The following is a 21,016-nucleotide window of genomic DNA, read 5'->3' on the forward strand; positions in this document are numbered from 1 at the left end:
GAGGTTGATGCATCTGAGACGGGAGTAGGCATTCTCCTGTCTCAGTGTTGGTCGCCCGATGGACTCCTACTTCCCTGTGGGTTCTACTCCAGGAAGCTTTCCTCTGCAGAATGCAACTGCCAGATTGGAGATAGGGAGTTGTTGGCCATCATTCAGACTCTCAAGGAATGGAGGCACCTGCTCGAGGGCTCCGCGGTTCCGGTCCTCATTCTTACCGATCACAAGAACCTGACGTATCTCTCGGAGGCCAAGAGATTGACGCCCCGTCAGGCCAGATAGGCCTCGTTCTTGTCACGTTTCAACTATGTGGTTTCCTATTTGCCTGGCTCCAAGAATGTCAGGGCTCATGCATTGTCGCGGCAATACTCTGAGTTGTCCAGGGAGGACTCTGAGCTAACCTCGGTCATACCTCCGGATTAGATCCTGGCTGCCATTCGCACCAGTCTGACTTCTCCCCTTGGGGAGCAGATTTTGGCGGCTCAAACTGACGCTCCTCCCGAGAGACCGGATGGTAGATGTTTCGTACCTAAGGGATTGCGCACCCGCCTGCTGCGTACCTACCATAACTCCAAGACTGCCGGTCATCCAGGGAGGAACCAGTTGTCCTGGGTCGTCTCTCGTTTATTCTGGTGGCCAACTCTCCATTCCGACATCGCCTCTTATGTAGAGGCATGTGCAGTCTGTGCCCAGAATAAATCTCCACGGCATCTTCCATTGGGCCTTCTGCAACCCACTCCCAATGGGGAGCGTCCCTGGTCACACCTGGGCATGGATTTTATTGTAGACCTCCCTGTGTCTCGGGGCTATACGGTCATCCTCATGGTCATTGATCGTTTTTCCAAAATGTGCCATTGTGTTCCGCTCAAGAAATTACCAACTGCGCAAGAACTGGCCACGGTTTTTGCCAGGGAGATTTTTCACCTGCATGGGTTGCCCAGGGTGATTGTCTCGGACCGTGGAAGTCAGTTTGTGTCCAGGTTCTGGTGCGCCTTCTGCTCCCAGTTGGGTATCAAGCTCTCCTTCTCTTAAGCCTACCACCCACAGTCCAATGGGGCTGTGGAGCGTCCCAACCAGGCCCTGGAACAATTCCTTTGCTGCTATATCTCGGACCATCAGGACGATTGGGCCGATCTCCTGCCTTGGGCGGAGTTTGCGAGGAACTCGGCTGTCAACTCCTCCTCCGGGATGTCTCCCTTCATGGCCAACTATGGGTTCCAACCTGCGGTATTACCTGAGAGGTTCTCACCACAGGACATTCCAGCTGTGGATAACCATCTTGCTGCCCTGCATTCTTCATGGGGGCAGATCCAGAAATCCTTGAAGGACTCAGCACAGCGCCAGAAGTTCCAGGCTGATCGCAGATGGCTGCCCGCTCCTTCATACCAGGTCGGAGTTTAGGTGTGGTTGTCTACTCGCAACCTCAATCTTCGGGTGCCTGCACCCAAACTGGCCCCCCGTTTTTTTGGCCCTTTTTGCATCCTCCGCAAAGTGAATCCGATTGCCTATGCCCTTGCCCTTCCTCCTGGGATGCGGATCTTTAATGTCTTCCATGTATCCCTGTTGAAGCCTCTGGTCTGCAATTGCTTCACCACCTCTCCGCCTCGGCCCCGTCCCATCCGGGTTGACAGTCATGAGGAGTATGAGGTGAGCCGGATCCTGGACTCTCGATTGGTGTGCGGTCGGGTGCAGTTTCTGGTTCATTGGCGTGGTTATGGTCCCGAGGAGCATTCCTGGGTTCCTTCCGTGGATGTTCATGCTCCTGCCCTCCTCCGCGCTTTTCATGCCCGCTTTTTTCAGAAGCCTTTTGTTGAGCCGCGGAGAGGGAGGGGCCCTTGAGTAGAGGTACTGTCAAGGTCCTACCTTTTCCCAGAGGTTATGCTGCTCCATGTGCTGGCATCCATCTTGGGTTTCTGCAAAGCATGGTGGGAGCCTTTTATGCTTTCAGGCCTCTGCGGTCCATCCTCCAGAGGGATGTGGTTGAGCACATTTAAGCCTCTTTGCATTTGTGTCCTGTCTGATAGTGTTGTTGCAGCTCTTATTCTACTCTCGTGGCTCTCTTGGAAACTGACTCAGCTTTGTCTAGACTATGCTCAGCCTTATCCCTTTATCTGACCTCCCGTTACTGAACCCTGCTTGTGAGCTGTGTATTCTTGTCTACCGTTCTGTACTGTCTGTCCCGCTGTTATCGACCCGGCCTGTCCGACTACGCTATCGTTGTTATCTGGTTCCTACCAGCTATACGCCATTGGCGGCGGCCATTACCACAGCTGGTGTTTCTCGGGGGCCGCGACCTGGTCCCTGGCTGTGTCAAGTCCATCCCCACCATCGGGGCCCTGGTGAAGGGCAGCCTGGGGCTTAGACTCCGCGCCCTGAGGGACTCCGGTCTGTGGGTGGTGGTTGTCATCAGTCTGTGCGTGACCCTGCCATTAGGCCTGCCTGTCCATTCCACAGCTCCTGCCCTGACCCAATGCCACACACACAGCGTGGAAAAAAAAGAGCTCCCATCCAGTAGCCACTTCATGTGCCTTTAACAAAGATGGCACCTACCGGATGTCCAGTTCGGGCGCCATCTTTGCTGCATCACTTCCAACGTGGACTCCCCAGTGACCCCAATATGGCCGTCCTACCTACTTCTGGTTCCCCTGCCATCTTGGATTATGTCACTTCCACTACCTGTTGCCATCCCTTCAACCATTCGTTTCGGAGGAAAGTGCTGGATGTTTTGTTAGGAATGAAGACCAGGATTTCCTGGTCTATTCTGCATGAGGCCATGGACAAAAAGTGGTGGAATCATGCTCAGGCCAACCACCCACCTGGTACTGCAGGTTGTTTCCCCCCCCCACAGGCCTCCATCTGTATAAACAACCCACCTGGGGTGCAAACAGGCAGCCATTCACTACATGAACAGTAGTGGAAACAAAGGAAATCCTGGTCCCTCCAAGGCTTCCTTCATTTGTCCTTTCCTGCCGCACGTCTGCAGTGGGTGCCCTAGTCCACCAAACACGGGGTGAAAGGTATCCAGGGACACCTGCCCTGAACAGACCTTAAATGCAAAAAAACAAACTGAGGGAGCTGTTCTGATGTTTTCAGGATGCAGTAAACAAATTGAGGGAGCAGCCTTTTGGGTGGCCTTTTAAACTTGTCTGTGCTTGTGTTTCCTGTAGGAGGAAGAGCCTCTCTCTCATGTGACCATCCTGAAAGATGACTTTGGAACACATGTCCTCTCCCACAGCAAACCTGCAGTGGGTGCCCTAGTCTGCCAAACACAGGGGGAATGAGAGGAATCCAGGGACACCTGCCCCAAACAGACCCTAATTGCAAAAAAATAAACTGAGGGAGCTGTGCTGATGTTTGCAGGATGCAGGAAACACAAGAACTGAGGGGGCAACCTTTTCGGTGGACTTTTAAACTTTTCTGTGCTTGCGTTTCCTGTAAGAGGAGCAGACTCTCATGTGACCATCCTGGAAGATGATTTGGGAAAACATGGATTTGTAAAGAGTTTCCAACATTTGTCAATGGGGTCCTTAAACACTGATGCATCCCAACAAGAATCATTAGTGCTTTATGAAGATGAGGCACCGCTAGATTAATATTGTCAACCTTTTAATAAAGGCCTTATACAACAGATACTGGTCTGTTAAACATATTAGTAAGGTGTGTACTGAAAAGGTATTTATAGTCTTTATCCTAGACTAAGAACAGCACTAGTAGAAACTATAGGTTTCTCTTCCATTTTAAAGATGGTACATACTGCATTAATGAAAACCATTATTATGTGTTTCAGCCTGAGAGCTATGAAAGCTGTTTTTGGCTACTCAGGGACAAAATCACCTGGTCAGGTTTTGTAAGACTCTATATCAGATACAGTCTCCACAGCAGGTCAGAGGTTTCTACAGCTGTGCATATGTCAAAGAAATTATTCTGGATGCTTACAGTGAATGCATTCAGAGATGAAAATATATGTATTTATTACATGTACTTATATAGTGCCGTCAATTTACGCTGCGCTTTACATACAGTATATAGCAGTGGTTTCCAAACTGCGGCACAGGGGCCAGGTGCAGCCCCTTGATTCACTCTATCCAGCCCTTGGGACACTATTCCTCGATTTGACACCAATGATGAGGCAACATTCCTCCCACTGACACCATTAATGGGGCACCATTCCTCCCACTGACACCATCAATGTGGCACTATTCCTCCTGCTACGACCAATGATGGGCACTACTCCCCCCACTGACACCATAGATGGGGCACTATGTCTCCCACTGATATCAACAATGGGGCACTATTCCTTCTGCTAAAACCAACAATGGGGCAGTGTTTACTCCCACTGATGCTGAGACATTTTCTACTCACACTGGCTATAGTCCAGCCCCCCTAAATCCTGAAGGACAGTAAACTAGCCCTTTGTTTAAAAAGTTTGGAGACCCCTGGTATAGAGTATACATTCACGTCAGACCCTAACCTTCAAGGAGCTTACAATCTACAATCCCTAACTCACATTCATAAATACACATACTAGGGCCAGTTTAAACAGGAGCCAATTAACCTATCAGCATATCATTTGAGTGTGGGAAGAAACCAGAGTACGCAGAGGTAACCCACACAGGCACAGGGAGAACATGCAAACTCCAGGCAGGTAATGCTGTGGTTGGAATTTGAACCGATGACTCTAGGGCTGCTAGGCGGAAGTACTAACCAGTTTGCCACTGTGCTTTGGCTTAAACTCTTGCATAACTGCTGAAAACTCCTTCCTTCCAATGAAGGGGCCACACACAAAACAGCTAAGGAAAAAACTGAGGAATGTATGGAGTCAAGAAAGGGTCAATGGTCTAGGTTGTCAGTGTCCATGAGATGAGACATCACAGACCACCCCAGAACTGTTAGTGGATTGTGAATTGAAGAAACTCAATACAGAATGACTACTCCCCTTGTGCTTGAGGGCTGACATGCTGCACTGCATTAAAAAAGAAAATTTTATGGAGAATATCAGATAAAACCTTAGGTGCTCATGAACTGGCTGCTGGGAACAGAGGAGACACAAATGGCTGGAGGTGACTAAGTCATTGTAGGTGACAGCAAAGACAATAAAGGTGGAAGGTGGATGCTTCCTCACAATGTTGGGGGAGGAAGGGGGGGGGGGCAGAGTCACCCTAGCTAATGACAGAGTACTTCAATGTTCAGCATACTAACCTTTTCTGTGAAGATCAATGAAAAACAAGGGAAATAATAGCACCCAATGGTTCCAAGATATGGTATAATAGCTCCTGATGCAAAGACCACGAGGCCTGCTCATAGCTGTGTTTTCAGAGATTAAGTCACTGCAGAGGCTGTGCCATAGTTCTGGACCTGGAACATACACTGACATGCAGCTAACTAACACAAAGTTCACAAAGGTCTGAAAGCACCACAAGCAGAGGTCAGTGTCTGAATGCCACATTGCAATCATCTGCAATCATCCAATTCAATGGGCCCCAGACTGGCCTTCAAAGTTATTGCTGAAGAATAGATAAGCTGATCCAGATAACAGCATAAAGAGACCAGCTCATGCAGTATGTACAGTAGATGTGATCTTAACTGAAGCAAAATTATCTTTAAAAAAAAGTTAGAATGGCTAGTAAATAAGTTACATTTTTTTATTTGAGAATGGACATCCAACTTCCTAGTATGCTAGCAAAAACTGAGGTATGTTGGGAGTGTGACTATACCAGACTGGTCCCTGTTTTTTTGTTGCCAATGTCCAAATCCTCCTATGAGCAGCAATAGAAGCCCATTTTCTCTGAATCCTGTATCCCTTAATGAAGGAGAAATAAAAGAGAATTTAAACCTCAAAATAGCTTTGAGCTATTAAAATTTTAGAGAGAACCTTAGCTCAGGGATGGCACTCAAGGGGTACTCTGGCAAAAAGGCAAAGAACCAATATTTAGATCAGTGGTCTCCAAACTACGGCAATTTGCTTACCTTTATCCAGCCATTGGGGCACTATTCCTCCAACTGATATAAGACACTGTTCTGTCAACTGACACCAACAATGGGGCACCATTTCTCCCACTGACTCTAATAATGGGGAACTATTCCTCCAAATGATAGGGCTCTGTTCCTCCCCTAATACCAAACGTGGCAATGTTTACTCCCACTAATACCAAGAAATTTCAACTTCTGCTGGCCACAGTCTGGCCCCCTAAAGTTTGAAGGACAATAAGCTGGCCCTTTGTTTAGAAAGTTTGGAGACCCCTCATTTAGATAATTAGTTAAGAATCAATGTTCAAGAGATTGTCAACATAAATAACAGATATGCTATTGTAAGCATCACTAACCTTGCTTGTGTGAAACTCCAGTCTACGAATGAATCGTTCGGTGGACTTCACTTGCTATATTAGAAAGCAAAATAAACAAATACATTAAATTAAAATAAAATAAGAAAGAACTAGCATAAAATAATAAGCATCAAAATAAATCAGCTTCAAGTCTTAAAGTGGTATTAACCATTTTAAGACCGAACACTTTCACCCCCTTCCTGCCCAGGCCATTCAGTGTCCTCACACTTTGGGTACAGTGTTACATGACTGAGTAATTGTTATTCAAATTAAAATTCTCATTTTTTTGTTTGGTGGTATTTAATCACCATTGGGTTTTTTGCTATATACTGTAAATTGAAAAAATACTTAAAAGTTTGAAAAAAAAACAAATTTTTCTTAGTTTTTCATAGTTTCTGTTATACAATTTTGTAAATAAAGAAATAATCTCTTTTCATCAATTTAGGCCAAAATGTATTCTGCTAAATTTCTTTAGTAAAAATAACCCAAATCAGTGTATAGTATTTAGTGTGTGCGAAAGTTATAGTCTATAAACTATGGTATACTGTATATATTTGAAAATTGTACTAACTGCCTAACTCATTTTCATGAAGCCGTAAAATGCCAGGACAGTACAAATACCCCCAAATGACCACTTTTTGGTAAGTAGACAGTCCAAGGTATTCAGTAAGAGGCATCATGAGTTTTTTTAATTAGTATTTTTTATGGCACAATTTTTTGGAAAATTAAAAAAGTAAATAATTATTTTCTACAAAGTTGTAATTTTAAGTTATTTCTCACATATAACATGGGCACACTTATAATTGCACCCCAAAACACATTCTGCTAGGTCTCCTAGATGCATAGAGGGGACCAAAATCCAAGGAGCACCTTTGGGCTTTCAAGGAGCATAAATTACACATAAAATGCACATCTAATTTCCTGACTACCTATCACATTTTTGGAGGCCCTGGAGTAGAAACACCTACAAATTTGTAGAAACACCTACAAAATGACCCAATTTTGGAAAGCAAACACTCAAGGTATTTTCTGAAAGGCATTGTGAGTCTTATGAAAATGTTTTTTTGCTACGAGAAAATTCAGGAAATAAAATGAACATGAATTTTTTTTTACACAAAGTTATCAACTATTATGGTATTTGTTACGCACATCATAGACATACTTAGAATTACACCACAAAACACATTCTGCTACTCCTCCAATGTATGGCAATACCACACGTGAGACTCTTACACAGCTTAGCCACATAGGAGGGGCCTTCAGGCATTCTAGATGGGTAATTTATGCATCTAATTTCCTGACTACCTGTCACATTTTTGAGGCCCTGGAGCAGACAGTATAAACACCCATAAAATGACCACATTTTGGAAAGCAAACACCCCAAGGTATTTTTTAAGAGGATTTGTGAGTCTTTCAAAGACTTCATTTTTGTCAGGGCAGTACAAAAACCCCCTAAATGAACCCTTTTTGAAAGTAGACACACCAAGGAATTTGATATGAGGCATGGTGAGTATTTTGCAGATATCATTTTTGACACAGGATTTTGATAAAGAATATAAGAAAAGAAGGGGGGCGTGTCCAAGATGGTGACGGGACAAGTCTCATGAGCCGGAGCTCCGACGGGGACCACAACAATCTACTGCCATCCGTGTGGCAGCGGCTCTGACACACCGGTCGGAGGCACGGCAGCAACTGCGGGCACCAAGCGGAGGTGAGCGGGGTGACTATTGCCCCTCAATTTGGAGCTCAATGGCAGGCTGTGAAACAAATATTAGAAAAACACTGGAAGATTCTAACCCAATGCCCCAAATTTAGTAAAATTGTAGGTGAGCGCCCCCAAATGGTAGCAAGAAGAGCACCAAATCTTGGTGACCTCCTTATTCATTCTGACTATCAACCGCTAAAACAAACAACATGGTTGAAGCCACATACAAAAGGGATGTATAGATGTGGAAAATGTCAGCTTTGTAAATTTGTGGATCGCACAGATTTTTTCTGTGATTCAAAAAATACTACTCACTATAAAATTCAAAGTATTATAAATTGCTCCACAGCCAGAGTATTATATATATTGACTTGTCCTTGCAAAAAGATGTATATAGGTAAAACTAAAAGACAACTTAAAGTACAAATAGGCGAACACTTTAGAGATATCAGATCCAACGACCCTGAAAGTAATTTAGCTCAACACTATGCTAAGCATCATGGAGGTAAATTGGATGGTACAAAAGTGAAAGGTTTCTATGCATTACATTTTCCCCAAAGGAGAGGTGATTTTGATAAAGAATTATTAAGAAAGGAAAAATATTGGATATATAAACACTCCAAAGACATGCTGGTAGGTTAATTGGATCCTCTCTAAATTGACCTTAGTATGTGTATGTATGAATGTGAGTTAGGGACCTTAGATTGTACACCCCTTGAGGGTTAGGGACAGATGTGAATGTACAATATATATGTAAAGTGCTGCGGAAATGGATGGCGCTATATAAGTACCTGTAATAAATAAATAAATAAAAATAAACTTGATACACTGTTCCCAAAGGGGTTAAATGTTTAGTGTGATCTCCAGGTATTTTTGAATAAATAGCCTTATACAGGGATTTCCTAATTAATATCGCCATCATGTGGTGAGTCTGTGGTAAACCAGGGTGTTTGCCCGATTGTCAATCATTAATGTGTAATAAAGCATAATTTTTTGGAAATTTTTCCGAGTATCGCATTCTGTCCATAATGTAGCCACTTTCTTGTGAATCTCTTTTCACAAATTTCTCTGTTGGTCTGCATATTTGTTGGCTACTGGATGGAAGCCATATATTGGGTGATACAGTAATTTATATTTGAACCTCTAAACCTATTTTTTACTAACTGTGTCTTTTTGGGTTCCTAAGGACCTATTCTTATAGAGGTTTTTGACTTTGGTAATATGGTTATCCATCACCTCAGTTGATGAGTTTTATATATAAGGCAACTGGAATATATTGACAGGAAAGGCTTCTTCATGGCATTTATACCGGGAGAGGATATTGAGTTAGAAATGCATAGAGCTTTTGTAGCAGAGGGCCCTGGCTTGACAACCGAGGCCGAGGATATTAAAATTAAGTTTTGGGAACATAAAAAGCTGGTTATTAAGCATCTCAACCGGAAATGGGATGTATGCTTCTTGGAAGCTTACATTAGACAGAATATCATTCCACGTGGTTTGAGAAATAAGGTTGTTCCAGCTGAACATCTACATAATGAAAGGTTTCTAGAGAAATGGAAGATGCTATGCATATAACAAGGAATTAAAGGTATGAAACTTATTGTTGAGGAAGAAAAACTGCAATTAGAGGAACTGGATTTAGCTATCATAAAAAGTGTAGAAGGACTAGATCCTTTTAAAAATCAGGAGAATTTTGAAAAATATAATGAACAACTTAAAAAAGAAGTGGAAAAGGTCCAAAAAAATCTTAAAACTACCAAACAAACCAAATTTAGACGTGATCTTAAGGATTGGGAAACAGGGGAGATATTTGACCTTACTATAAAAAGAGGTAGAAGTCGATCTAAACGGAGAGTTTTTCGTTCACACTCTAGATCAATGGCAGAAACTATGTCTAGTGAAAGTGATTCAGAAAATTTGGGTAAATCTGTATCTTTTTTAGACCAACAGGATGGGGAACTTTCCCGAACCAATCAATCTCAAATGGGAAGAGGAACCAAAAAGAAAATAGAGGAATCCTTAAAAAACAAACATCAGGAGGACAAAGGCAGAACAAGAAGTCAGAAAAGGTAGTTGATGAAATCACTCATGATAAGAAGGTAATCAATTTGGCTAATTTTCCACTCAGAGGAGAACACATCACCTTGTTGAATAAAGGCATGTCCTTTTCACCAGTGACCCCCATGGATGAGTTTGAAGTATTTAAAGATGTCAACTTATTCTTGAAAAAAGTATTTTTAAGATTGATACATAGTAACCCCACTATGTTGAAGGACATGGGTTCGGACTCTTCCATGGAGGATCGGAAAATGCTCGATATGCTGATATCTCTCATGGAGGAAAGTGATAATTGTGATGAGAATGAACCAGAATTGGATAATCACAATGATGTGATCAGAAAAGTCGATCTAAATATTAGATCGACTAGAATGCCAAAAATACGTTCCAACATGAGGATATCGGCATTTCTAGATCTAGTTGCAGATGACCTTAAACATCTTGAGTGGAAAATGCCAATTGGTGACAATCTTACAAAAAAGGAAAGAAAAGCCCTTAAAGAACTAAAAGAGACCAAAAATATAGTAATTAAGAGAAGTGATAAGGGGGGTAATGTAGTTATCTTAAATGAACAAAATTATGTCAAAGAGGTGAAGCACCTATTGAGGGATTCATCTATATATAGAAAATGAACTACTAATCCTTTCCCTGTAGTGGTGAAAAAATTAAACTCTATGTTAACGTTAGGTAAAGAGGCGGGTCTTCTTACCAAAAAGGAATTTGAATATCTAAGAATTGAGGAATTTAATCATCCTACCTTTTATATCATCCCTAAAATACATAAAAATCAAGAAAATCCTCCTGGTAGACCTATTGTTTCTGCCATTAATGGTCCCTTAGATAGAACAGGGAAATATATTGACTTGTTCCTCAAAGATATGGTTCCTAATTTATCCTCTTATGTAAGAGATACCAAAGATGTATTAGCTAAAATTGAAAATTTAATAATAGAGGAAAATTCTATTGTAGTTGGAATAGATGTTGAGTCACTTCATACATCTATCCCACATGAATGTGGTTTAAGATCGACTTTCCACTTTCTTGATAAAATATACCCCACTCTGGGGGGACAAAATGAATTTATTAGTGAGTTATTGGATTTTGCATTATGACATAATTTTTTCCAATTTAACAATACCTTTTATCAACAGATTAGAGGTACAAGTATGGGGGCACCATGGGCTCCGGCCTATGCGTGTCTACATTTAGGCTTTTGGGAGGAGCAGGTTGTCTTCAGGTCAGTAGGGTTTCTCGCGCATGCCCAGATTTGGCTGAGGTATATTGATGATATTTTCCTTATATGGAGAGGAACATCGGAGGAATTAAAACTTTTCCTGGAGGAGTTAAATCAGAACTCCTTTAATATTAGACTCACATATGTGTTTGATGAAAGGTGTATCTCCTTTCTTGACCTTGAAATTAGACTTGAAGACAAGAGGCTCCTTACTAAAACGTTCAGAAAACCAACTGCAGCTAATACCTTATTAGGGGCCAGAAGTTATCACCCACGCTCACTGATTACAGGAATTCCTGTAGGACAGTTTCTGAGATGTCAGAGAAACTGCTCGAACATTAATGATTTTAGGATAGAAGCGCAGGACCTCTATAAAAGGTTTAGAGAACGGGGATATTCTCACTCTCAGATTAGAAAAGCTCGGAGACGGGCATATTAAACTGATCGTAAGAGTCTATTGTCCCCAAAAAAGGAAGAGAAGGTTAAACTAAGTGAGCAACCTGTCAGAATGATAACTCAGTTTGGAGCTCAATGGCAGGCTGTGAAACAAATATTAAAAAAACACTGGAAGATTCTAACCCAATGCCCCAAATTGAGTAAAATTGTAGGTGAGCGCCCCCAAATGGTAGCAAGAAGAGCACCAAATCTTGGTGACCTCCTTATTCATTCTGACTATCAACCGCTAAAACAAACAACATGGTTGAAGTCACATACAAAAGGGATGTATAGATGTGGAAAATGTCAGCTTTGTAAATTTGTGGATTGCACAGATTTTTTCTGTGATTCAAAAAATACTACTCACTATAAAATTCAAAGTCTTATAAATTGCTCCACAGCCAGAGTATTATATATATTGACTTGTCCTTGCAAAAAGATGTATATAGGTAAAACTAAAAGACAACTTAAAGTACGAATAGGTGAACACTTTAGAGATATCAGATCCAACGACCCTGAAAGTAATTTAGCTCAACACTATGCTAATCATCATGGAGGTAAATTGGATGGTACAAAAGTGAAAGGTTTCTATGCATTACATTTTCCCCAAAGGAGAGGTGATTTTGATAAAGAATTATTAAGAAAGGAAAAATATTGGATATATAAACTTGATACACTGTTCCCAAAGGGGTTAAATGTTGAGTGTGATCTCCAGGTATTTTTGGATAAATAGCCTTATACGGGGATTTCCTAATTAATATCGCCATCTTGTGGTGAGTCTGTGGTAATTTTTTATATCCTTTAATGTCAATAGAACATGATACGCCTTCCCTCTCTTTGATGTGTCCAGTTGCCTGTCGTTTTAAATGTGCTAAATGACCAGCTGTTGTGCTAAGTAATTAGCCTCTTTCCCATTGTGAATAGCTGCAGGTTAATAATTTGCATATGTGGGTGGGTTTAAACCCACTATAAATAGGAAGCTGAAAGGCAGGAATCTCATTGGTCCTGACGAAGCTGAGTAAGATACGCCCATCGGCGAAACGCGTTGACGTCATACGTCAGATACGTCACTTCCGGTCATGCGCATTGGCGATATGCACGCCGACCCACAAGGAGGCAGCCATCTTCACATGCCATGAGTCATGCAAAGCTGTACAGGCGCCATGGAGAGGTTGGAACCCGCGAAATGTCGGCTGATGTAAGCGATAGTTCCCTGGATCAACACGGCAGTACTTGTGAAGGATATCTCTATTTTTTACTACCCATGGCACAGGTGGTGAGTGGACTGTTACAAGAATAACAAAGAAGGCTTCTTGTTACTTATATTATATATACATCAGAGTGAGAGTACCCAGAGTGACTATCCTCATATTATTTGTCTTATTTCAGGATGGGGACATTATGATGCATTATCTAGATGCAAGGCATATAACATATATTGCAACAGGCGGAAGACCCATTGGGCCTCATTCTATTACAAATATCAAAGTGGTTTATAGTCCACATGTTGTGGTGAAGAAACCATATAAAGCAGGCCTCTGCTATCTACATTCATCTTTCCATCAAGACATCAACAGGGACTCTTTCATCTGTGAGAATCTTTGCAACTATTTGCGTTTACCACGGGTAGATGGGCCCCAACCACATGTGCCTTTACAGGGTTGTACTGCATGAATCCATAGTTATATTACTGGGGTATATCCCCTTTCTTCATTCAATTTTTCACCCACATTGCCTTGTATAGGCCTAGGGTTATGTTTCTCTCCATATGGTAACTGTATTTGCCTATATGCATAGCATGTGATATTATATACCTATGGTACAATTTTTTGAAAACACCTCCTACAGGGAGTGTAACCAATGTGCGGTGTTGCAAATGCTCTAGACTAAGGTTGTCACTGCCTTTGCAGCACATATATATCCAGGCCGGTCTTGGTGTGATTTTAAATGGTTTTAGGTCTGTGTGTATTGTCTCATACTGAGGTGATGGTAAACCAGGGCGATTGCCAGATTGTCAATCATTAATGTGTAATAAAGCATGATGTTTTGGAAATTTTTCTGAGTATCGCATTCTGTCCATAATGTAGCCGATTTCTTGTGAATCTCTTTTCACAAATTTCTTTGTTGGTCTGACTATTGCCCCCCTCTGTGGCGGCGAACCACCATGGCTGGTGTGGCCTACTGCAGCCGCGGCGCCGGCCAACATCACAGCCCAGCGGGAGCCGGTGAGTGAGAGTTGGGGTGTGGGAGGGCGCCTGTGGATCAGGGCCCCCTTCCCGGAAGAGTGACCATCCCCCCCACGCTGACCCGGGGTTACGGCCTGCAATAAAGGCCTAGAGACACCTCCTACAATACAGGCCTCACTAAGCCCCAACAGGGCGCCATCAGGCCCACAAGCCCATCAACAATTACATCCCTGCAACTGGGAAACAAAGAAGGGGCCCACTGCATCCCCCTTGGGGACACCTGAGTTATACTCAGTGGAGGGGGATCAGACGCCAGCATCTCTACCTGCTGACCTCCACATGTGACCTGAGACCTCCACTGGGGCCATTAATTACTCAATCTGAGAGATCTTTTGTACAAGTTTATATTTACTGTGTGGCCAGGATCAGGCCCAGAGAATATGATGGCCTAGTTGCAGGAGCCCTGGCACAAGGAGGTGGATAAATTGATACTATCAAGGAGAGATACCGCCGCTATGGGGAAAGCAGATAGGAAATCAGCTACTCCACGTTCCAGATCTCCCCGCCGGCCTAACGGTCCTACAAATCGCAGCATTCCGTTATGAGTTATTCCGATCCCAGACACCAGAACACGAAGAGGTCTCCGATCCTGCTTCTCCCACGCACCCGCACCACAGCACGCTTCCTGCGCAAAGCAGGACACCAGCCATACCACTCACAGCCTGCCGTCCTAACACATCAGCTCTCACTATAGAGGACTTGAAAGCGGTTGCATCAGATATTAAAGAAACCCTCTCTGCTGCAATAGCAGATTTACATATCGACATGCAGGCAGTAGCCCAAAGGCTTGAAGTTATCTCACAAGACATTGCCATTCATGATATGCGCACGCTGATAGATACACATGCCATGCATCTCAGAGAGCTTGATCGCCACATCGAAGACCTGAACAACAGAGGTCGATGTCATAATTTGAGGGTATGAGGTGTCCCTGAAGCAATCGAATCCGGTCAACTCACCCAAACGCTCTTAACCATTTTCAATGATCTATTAGAAAGACCGCAAGAATCTCCTATTGAGTTTGAACGCCTCCATAGGGCGCTGCGTCCGAAAGGTAGAGAGTCTGATCCCCCGAGAGACATAATTTGTTGCTTAGTTGATTTCCGTCTTAAGGAGGAAATATTATGTAGAGCGCGGGAGCGCAACCGCATGATATACAATGGTGCAGATATTACATTTTTTCAAGATCTATTCCACCTTACCTTGCAATGCAGGAAAGATTTACGTCCTTTATGGATCTCCTACGTTCCAGGGGTATTGCCTACCACTGGAGATTCCCATTTGGCCTATCAGCAACACACATGGGGAGATCGGTGCTCCTGAGATTCCCGGAGGATGTAGCACCGTTTTGTGAGGCCCTTGACATTCCAAGAGTAGATATACCCAATTGGTCTGGAGACTCCCAACTCCCACCCCAGAACACAGAAGAAGAACCAATGGAGGCCCACTCAGCTGGTCATCAGGGAGGAACAAGACATCGCAGATTATTCCACCGCACCTCGTCCTCTCCTGCAAGCCCAAGGCTCAACATTGGGGACAATCTTCCAACCTTTCCTGCTCACCGTAAGGCACATCACGACTGACACTTTTCCTTTCACCTTTCTCACCACACCCGTGCATTATAGTTTAGTCACTTAATGGCTTTTCCCGCAACGGGGCTATGATTTCTAGTGCTTCTGTTCCAGCACCTGGCGCCATTTCATATGTGAAGAGAATCCCAACCACCTGGAGACATAACGCTAGGGTATGTGTGTTACATCGGACTGTCCTCTCCTGCATGCACAATTTCTGCTTAATGTATGTGTACAACGATTCTGACCGTGGACACCGAGACCATAATGGAGTTCACTTGCGGCGAGCTGTAGGGTAGCGGTGCCCACTGAGTGGTTGCCCAAACTGAGCGACTTTGAAGCTTGTAGGATTGGTCAATGATGACTTATCACGCCATGCTGGTGACCTCGGCTGCGACAGCAATGTGTTACGGTTTTGAGATCCAGTGACGCAGACTGTTTCTCTCCCCGGGCATATGTCTGAACCACTGAATCTAACCATACTTAGCATTTGGTCTCCCTAGCTTGGGCACGTTATATGATTGTGATCTCATGTTTATCGTCATTTGGTATACTGTGGCCTTCCTGAGTTGCCTGTCAGATACGTTTTACAATCCATGAGCTATTCCGGAATGAGCCTTATATTTGTAAGTTCTTATGTAACATTAATGTTCGGTGATATTGCTGATACAGATCTATGCCTTGCCTAAACACATATCTTGCCCATTATGTTTATCGGCAACAGTCCTGATTACCTATAAAATTTTAGGTTATAAGCAGTTATGCTTATAATTAGAGATGAGCGAATTATTCAAAAATTCGGTTCGGCTGATTCGCCGAATTCGTGGAAAAAATTCGCTTCGAGCCGAATATATTCGCTGCGAATTTAACTTATAAAAAGGGTGTTTCTAGGCTTCAGAGAGCCTTTATATTAGTGCAGAACACTGTACCTTTAATTTAAATGCCCTTGGAGTCTGCTGGGGAAGAGAAATAATACTGTCAGTCAGTATGACATGCAGATGAGTGCCGTCGATCTTAGAATCACCGCACACTTCACTCATTTGGGCAGTCACGGGGCCAAAACCAGAGTGTGGAGCCACAGTGTGGCGGTGGAGGCAGCAGCAATGGGAGGCCATACAGCACCCTATGACAAAATGGAACCCCCCAGCAGTGTGAGGAGACCTGAAAGTGGCACATGGCAGAGTGTGGCGATGGAGACAGCAGCAATGGGAGGCCGTACAGGGACCCATGACACACTCTGGACCTGGCAGCAGCATGAGGAGGCGGTACAGGGGCCCATGACAGATTACGGGCCTGGCAGCAGCATGAGGAGTCGGTACGGGGGCCCATAGCAGATTACGGGCCTGGCAGCAGCATGAGGAGGCGGTACAGGGGCCCATGGCAGAGTGGCGGAGCGTAAGCAGCTAAAATAGAAAGGCCATACAGAGGCCTATGTTAAAAAGTCCCCCCAGCAGCAGCGTGGGGAGACGACTATCAAGAGTCCAATGGCAGAGTGGCGGAGCAGAAGCAGCTTCAATTGAAGGCCATACACAGGCCTAGGTTAAAAAGCAGAAGCCGTCATCAGCGTGAGCAGACGACAGAGACACATGGCGCAGGGTGGCGGTGGATGCAGCAGTATTCGGAAGCCAAACACAGGCCTCGGTTAAAAAGCGGAAGCCGTCAGCAGCGTGAGCAGACGACAGAGGCACATGGCGCAGGGTGGCGGTGGAGGCAGCAGCAATGGAAGGCCATACAGCACCCTATCACAAAATGGAACCCACCAACAGTGTAAGGAGACCTGAAAGTGGCACATGGCGCAGGGTGGCGGTGGAGGCAGCAGTATTCGGAAGACATACACAGGACTAGTTTAAAAAGCGGAAGCCGTCAGCAGCGTGAGCAGACGACAGAGGCACATGGCGCAGGGTGGCGGTGGATGCAGCAGTATTCGGAAGCCATACAAAGGCCTAGGTTAAAAAGCGGAAGCCGTCAGCAGCGTGAGCAGACGACAGAGACACATGGCGCAGGGTGGCGGTGGATGCAGCAGTATTCGGAAGCCAAACACAGGCCTCGGTTAAAAAGCGGAAGCCGTCAGCAGCGTGAGCAGACGACAGAGACACATGGCGCAGGGTGGCGGTGGAGGCAGCAGTATTCAGAAGCCATACACAGGCCTAGGTTAAAAAGCGGAAGCCGTCAGCAGCGTGAGCAGACGACAGAGACACATGGCGCAGGGTGGCGGTGGATGCAGCAGTATTCGGAAGCCAAACACAGGCCTCGGTTAAAAAGCGGAAGCCGTCAGCAGCGTGAGCAGACGACAGAGACACATGGCGCAGGGTGGCGGTGGATGCAGCAGTATTCGGAAGCCAAACACAGGCCTCGGTTAAAAAGCGGAAGCCGTCAGCAGCGTGAGCAGACGACAGAGACACATGGCGCAGGGTGGCGGTGGATGCAGCAGTATTCGGAAGCCAAACACAGGCCTCGGTTAAAAAGCGGAAGCCGTCAGCAGCGTGAGCAGACGACAGAGGCACATGGCGCAGGGTGGCGGTGGAGGCAGCAGTATTCGGAAGCCATACACAGGCCTAGGTTAAAAAGCGGAAGCCGTCAGCAGCGTGAGCAGACGACAGAGACACATGGCGCAGGGTGGCGGTGGAGGCAGCAGCAATGGAAGGCCATACAGCACCCTATCACAAAATGGAACCCACCAACAGTGTAAGGAGACCTGAAAGTGGAACATGGTGCAGGGTGGCGGTGGAGGCAGCAGTATTCGGAAGCCATACACAGGCCTAGGTTAAAAAGCGGAAGCCGTCAGCAGCGTGAGCAGACGACAGAGACACATGGCGCAGGGTGGCAGTGGATGCAGCAGTATTCGGAAGCCAAACACAGGCCTCGGTTAAAAAGCGGAAGCCGTCAGCAGCGTGAGCAGACGACAGAGGCACATGGCGCAGGGTGGCGGTGGAGGCAGCAGCAATGGAAGGCCATACAGCACCCTATCACAAAATGGAACCCACCAACAGTGTAAGGAGACCTGAAAGTGGCACATGGCGCAGGGTGGCGGTGGAGGCAGCAGTATTCGGAAGACATACACAGGACTAGTTTAAAAAGCGGAAGCCGTCAGCAGCGTGAGCAGACGACAGAGGCACATGGCGCAGGGTGGCGGTGGATGCAGCAGTATTCGGAAGCCATACAAAGGCCTAGGTTAAAAAGCGGAAGCCGTCAGCAGCGTGAGCAGACGACAGAGACACATGGCGCAGGGTGGCGGTGGATGCAGCAGTATTCGGAAGCCAAACACAGGCCTCGGTTAAAAAGCGGAAGCCGTCAGCAGCGTGAGCAGACGACAGAGACACATGGCGCAGGGTGGCGGTGGAGGCAGCAGTATTCAGAAGCCATACACAGGCCTAGGTTAAAAAGCGGAAGCCGTCAGCAGCGTGAGCAGACGACAGAGACACATGGCGCAGGGTGGCGGTGGATGCAGCAGTATTCGGAAGCCAAACACAGGCCTCGGTTAAAAAGCGGAAGCCGTCAGCAGCGTGAGCAGACGACAGAGACACATGGCGCAGGGTGGCGGTGGATGCAGCAGTATTCGGAAGCCAAACACAGGCCTCGGTTAAAAAGCGGAAGCCGTCAGCAGCGTGAGCAGACGACAGAGACACATGGCGCAGGGTGGCGGTGGATGCAGCAGTATTCGGAAGCCAAACACAGGCCTCGGTTAAAAAGCGGAAGCCGTCAGCAGCGTGAGCAGACGACAGAGGCACATGGCGCAGGGTGGCGGTGGAGGCAGCAGTATTCGGAAGCCATACACAGGCCTAGGTTAAAAAGCGGAAGCCGTCAGCAGCGTGAGCAGACGACAGAGACACATGGCGCAGGGTGGCGGTGGAGGCAGCAGCAATGGAAGGCCATACAGCACCCTATCACAAAATGGAACCCACCAACAGTGTAAGGAGACCTGAAAGTGGAACATGGTGCAGGGTGGCGGTGGAGGCAGCAGTATTCGGAAGCCATACACAGGCCTAGGTTAAAAAGCGGAAGCCGTCAGCAGCGTGAGCAGACGACAGAGACACATGGCGCAGGGTGGCAGTGGATGCAGCAGTATTCGGAAGCCAAACACAGGCCTCGGTTAAAAAGCGGAAGCCGTCAGCAGCGTGAGCAGACGACAGAGGCACATGGCGCAGGGTGGCGGTGGAGGCAGCAGCAATGGAAGGCCATACAGCACCCTATCACAAAATGGAACCCACCAACAGTGTAAGGAGACCTGAAAGTGGCACATGGCGCAGGGTGGCGGTGGAGGCAGCAGTATTCGGAAGCCATACACAGGCCTAGGTTAAAAAGCGGAAGCCGTCAGCAGCGTGAGCAGACGACAGAGACACATGGCGCAGGGTGGCGGTGGATGCAGCAGTATTCGGAAGCCAAACACAGGCCTCGGTTAAAAAGCGGAAGCCGTCAGCAGCGTGAGCAGACGACAGAGACACATGGCGCAGGGTGGCGGTGGATGCAGCAGTATTCGGAAGCCAAACACAGGCCTCGGTTAAAAAGCGGAAGCCGTCAGCAGCGTGAGCAGACGACAGAGACACATGGCGCAGGGTGGCGGTGGATGCAGCAGTATTCGGAAGCCAAACACAGTCCTCGGTTAAAAAGCGGAAGCTGTCAGCAGCGTGAGCAGACGACAGAGGCACATGGCGCAGGGTGGCGGTGGAAGCAGCAGTATTCGGAAGCCATACACAGGCCTAGGTTAAAAAGCGGAAGCCGTCAGCAGCGTGAGCAGACGACAGAGACACATGGCGCAGGGTGGCGGTGGATGCAGCAGTATTCGGAAGCCAAACACAGGCCTCGGTTAAAAAGCGGAAGCCGTCAGCAGCGTGAGCAGACGACAGAGGCACATGGCGCAGGGTGGCGGTGGAGGCAGCAGCCATGGAAGGTCATACAGCACCCTATCACAAAATGGAACCCACCAACAGTGTAAGGAGACCTGAAAGTGGCACATGGCGCAGGGTGGCGTTTGTGGGAGCAGTATTCGGAAGCCAAACACAGGCCTCGGTTAAAAAGCGGAAGCCGTCAGCAGCGTGAGCAGACGACAGAGGCACATGGCGCAGGGTGGCGGTGGAGGCAGCAGCAATGGAAGGCCATACAGCACCCTATCACAAAATGGAACCCACCAACAGTGTAAGGAGACCTGAAAGTGGCACATGGCGCAGGGTGGCGGTGGAGGCAGCAGTATTCGGAAGCCATACACAGGCCTAGGTTAAAAAGCGGAAGCCGTCAGCAGCGTGAGCAGACGACAGAGACACATGGCGCAGGGTGGCGGTGGATGCAGCAGTATTCGGAAGCCAAACACAGGCCTCGGTTAAAAAGCGGAAGCCGTCAGCAGCGTGAGCAGACGACAGAGGCACATGGCGCAGGGTGGCGGTGGAGGCAGCAGTATTCGGAAGCCATACACAGGCCTAGGTTAAAAAGCGGAAGCCGTCAGCAGCGTGAGC

General features: G+C 46.3%; 1 protein-coding gene across 2 annotated transcripts in view; it reads right to left on the minus strand.

The window, feature by feature from the left end:
• Window positions 1–21,016, minus strand: part of LOC149451927 (rho family-interacting cell polarization regulator 1-like) — a 1,274,165-nt gene that overhangs the window by 606,436 nt on the left and 646,713 nt on the right. For both annotated transcript variants that reach the window (XM_089689951.1, XM_089689952.1), the window contains exon 6: window positions 6,321–6,374. In XM_089689951.1, the coding sequence (XP_089546077.1) occupies window positions 6,321–6,374 (54 nt within the window). The remainder of the gene's footprint in view (window positions 1–6,320; window positions 6,375–21,016) is intronic.

Source organism: Staurois parvus, unplaced genomic scaffold, assembly GCF_062004578.1.
Source record: "Staurois parvus isolate SC_StPar_1 unplaced genomic scaffold, SC_StPar_1.0 ptg000505l, whole genome shotgun sequence".
NCBI classification, from domain to species: domain Eukaryota; kingdom Metazoa; phylum Chordata; class Amphibia; order Anura; family Ranidae; genus Staurois; species Staurois parvus.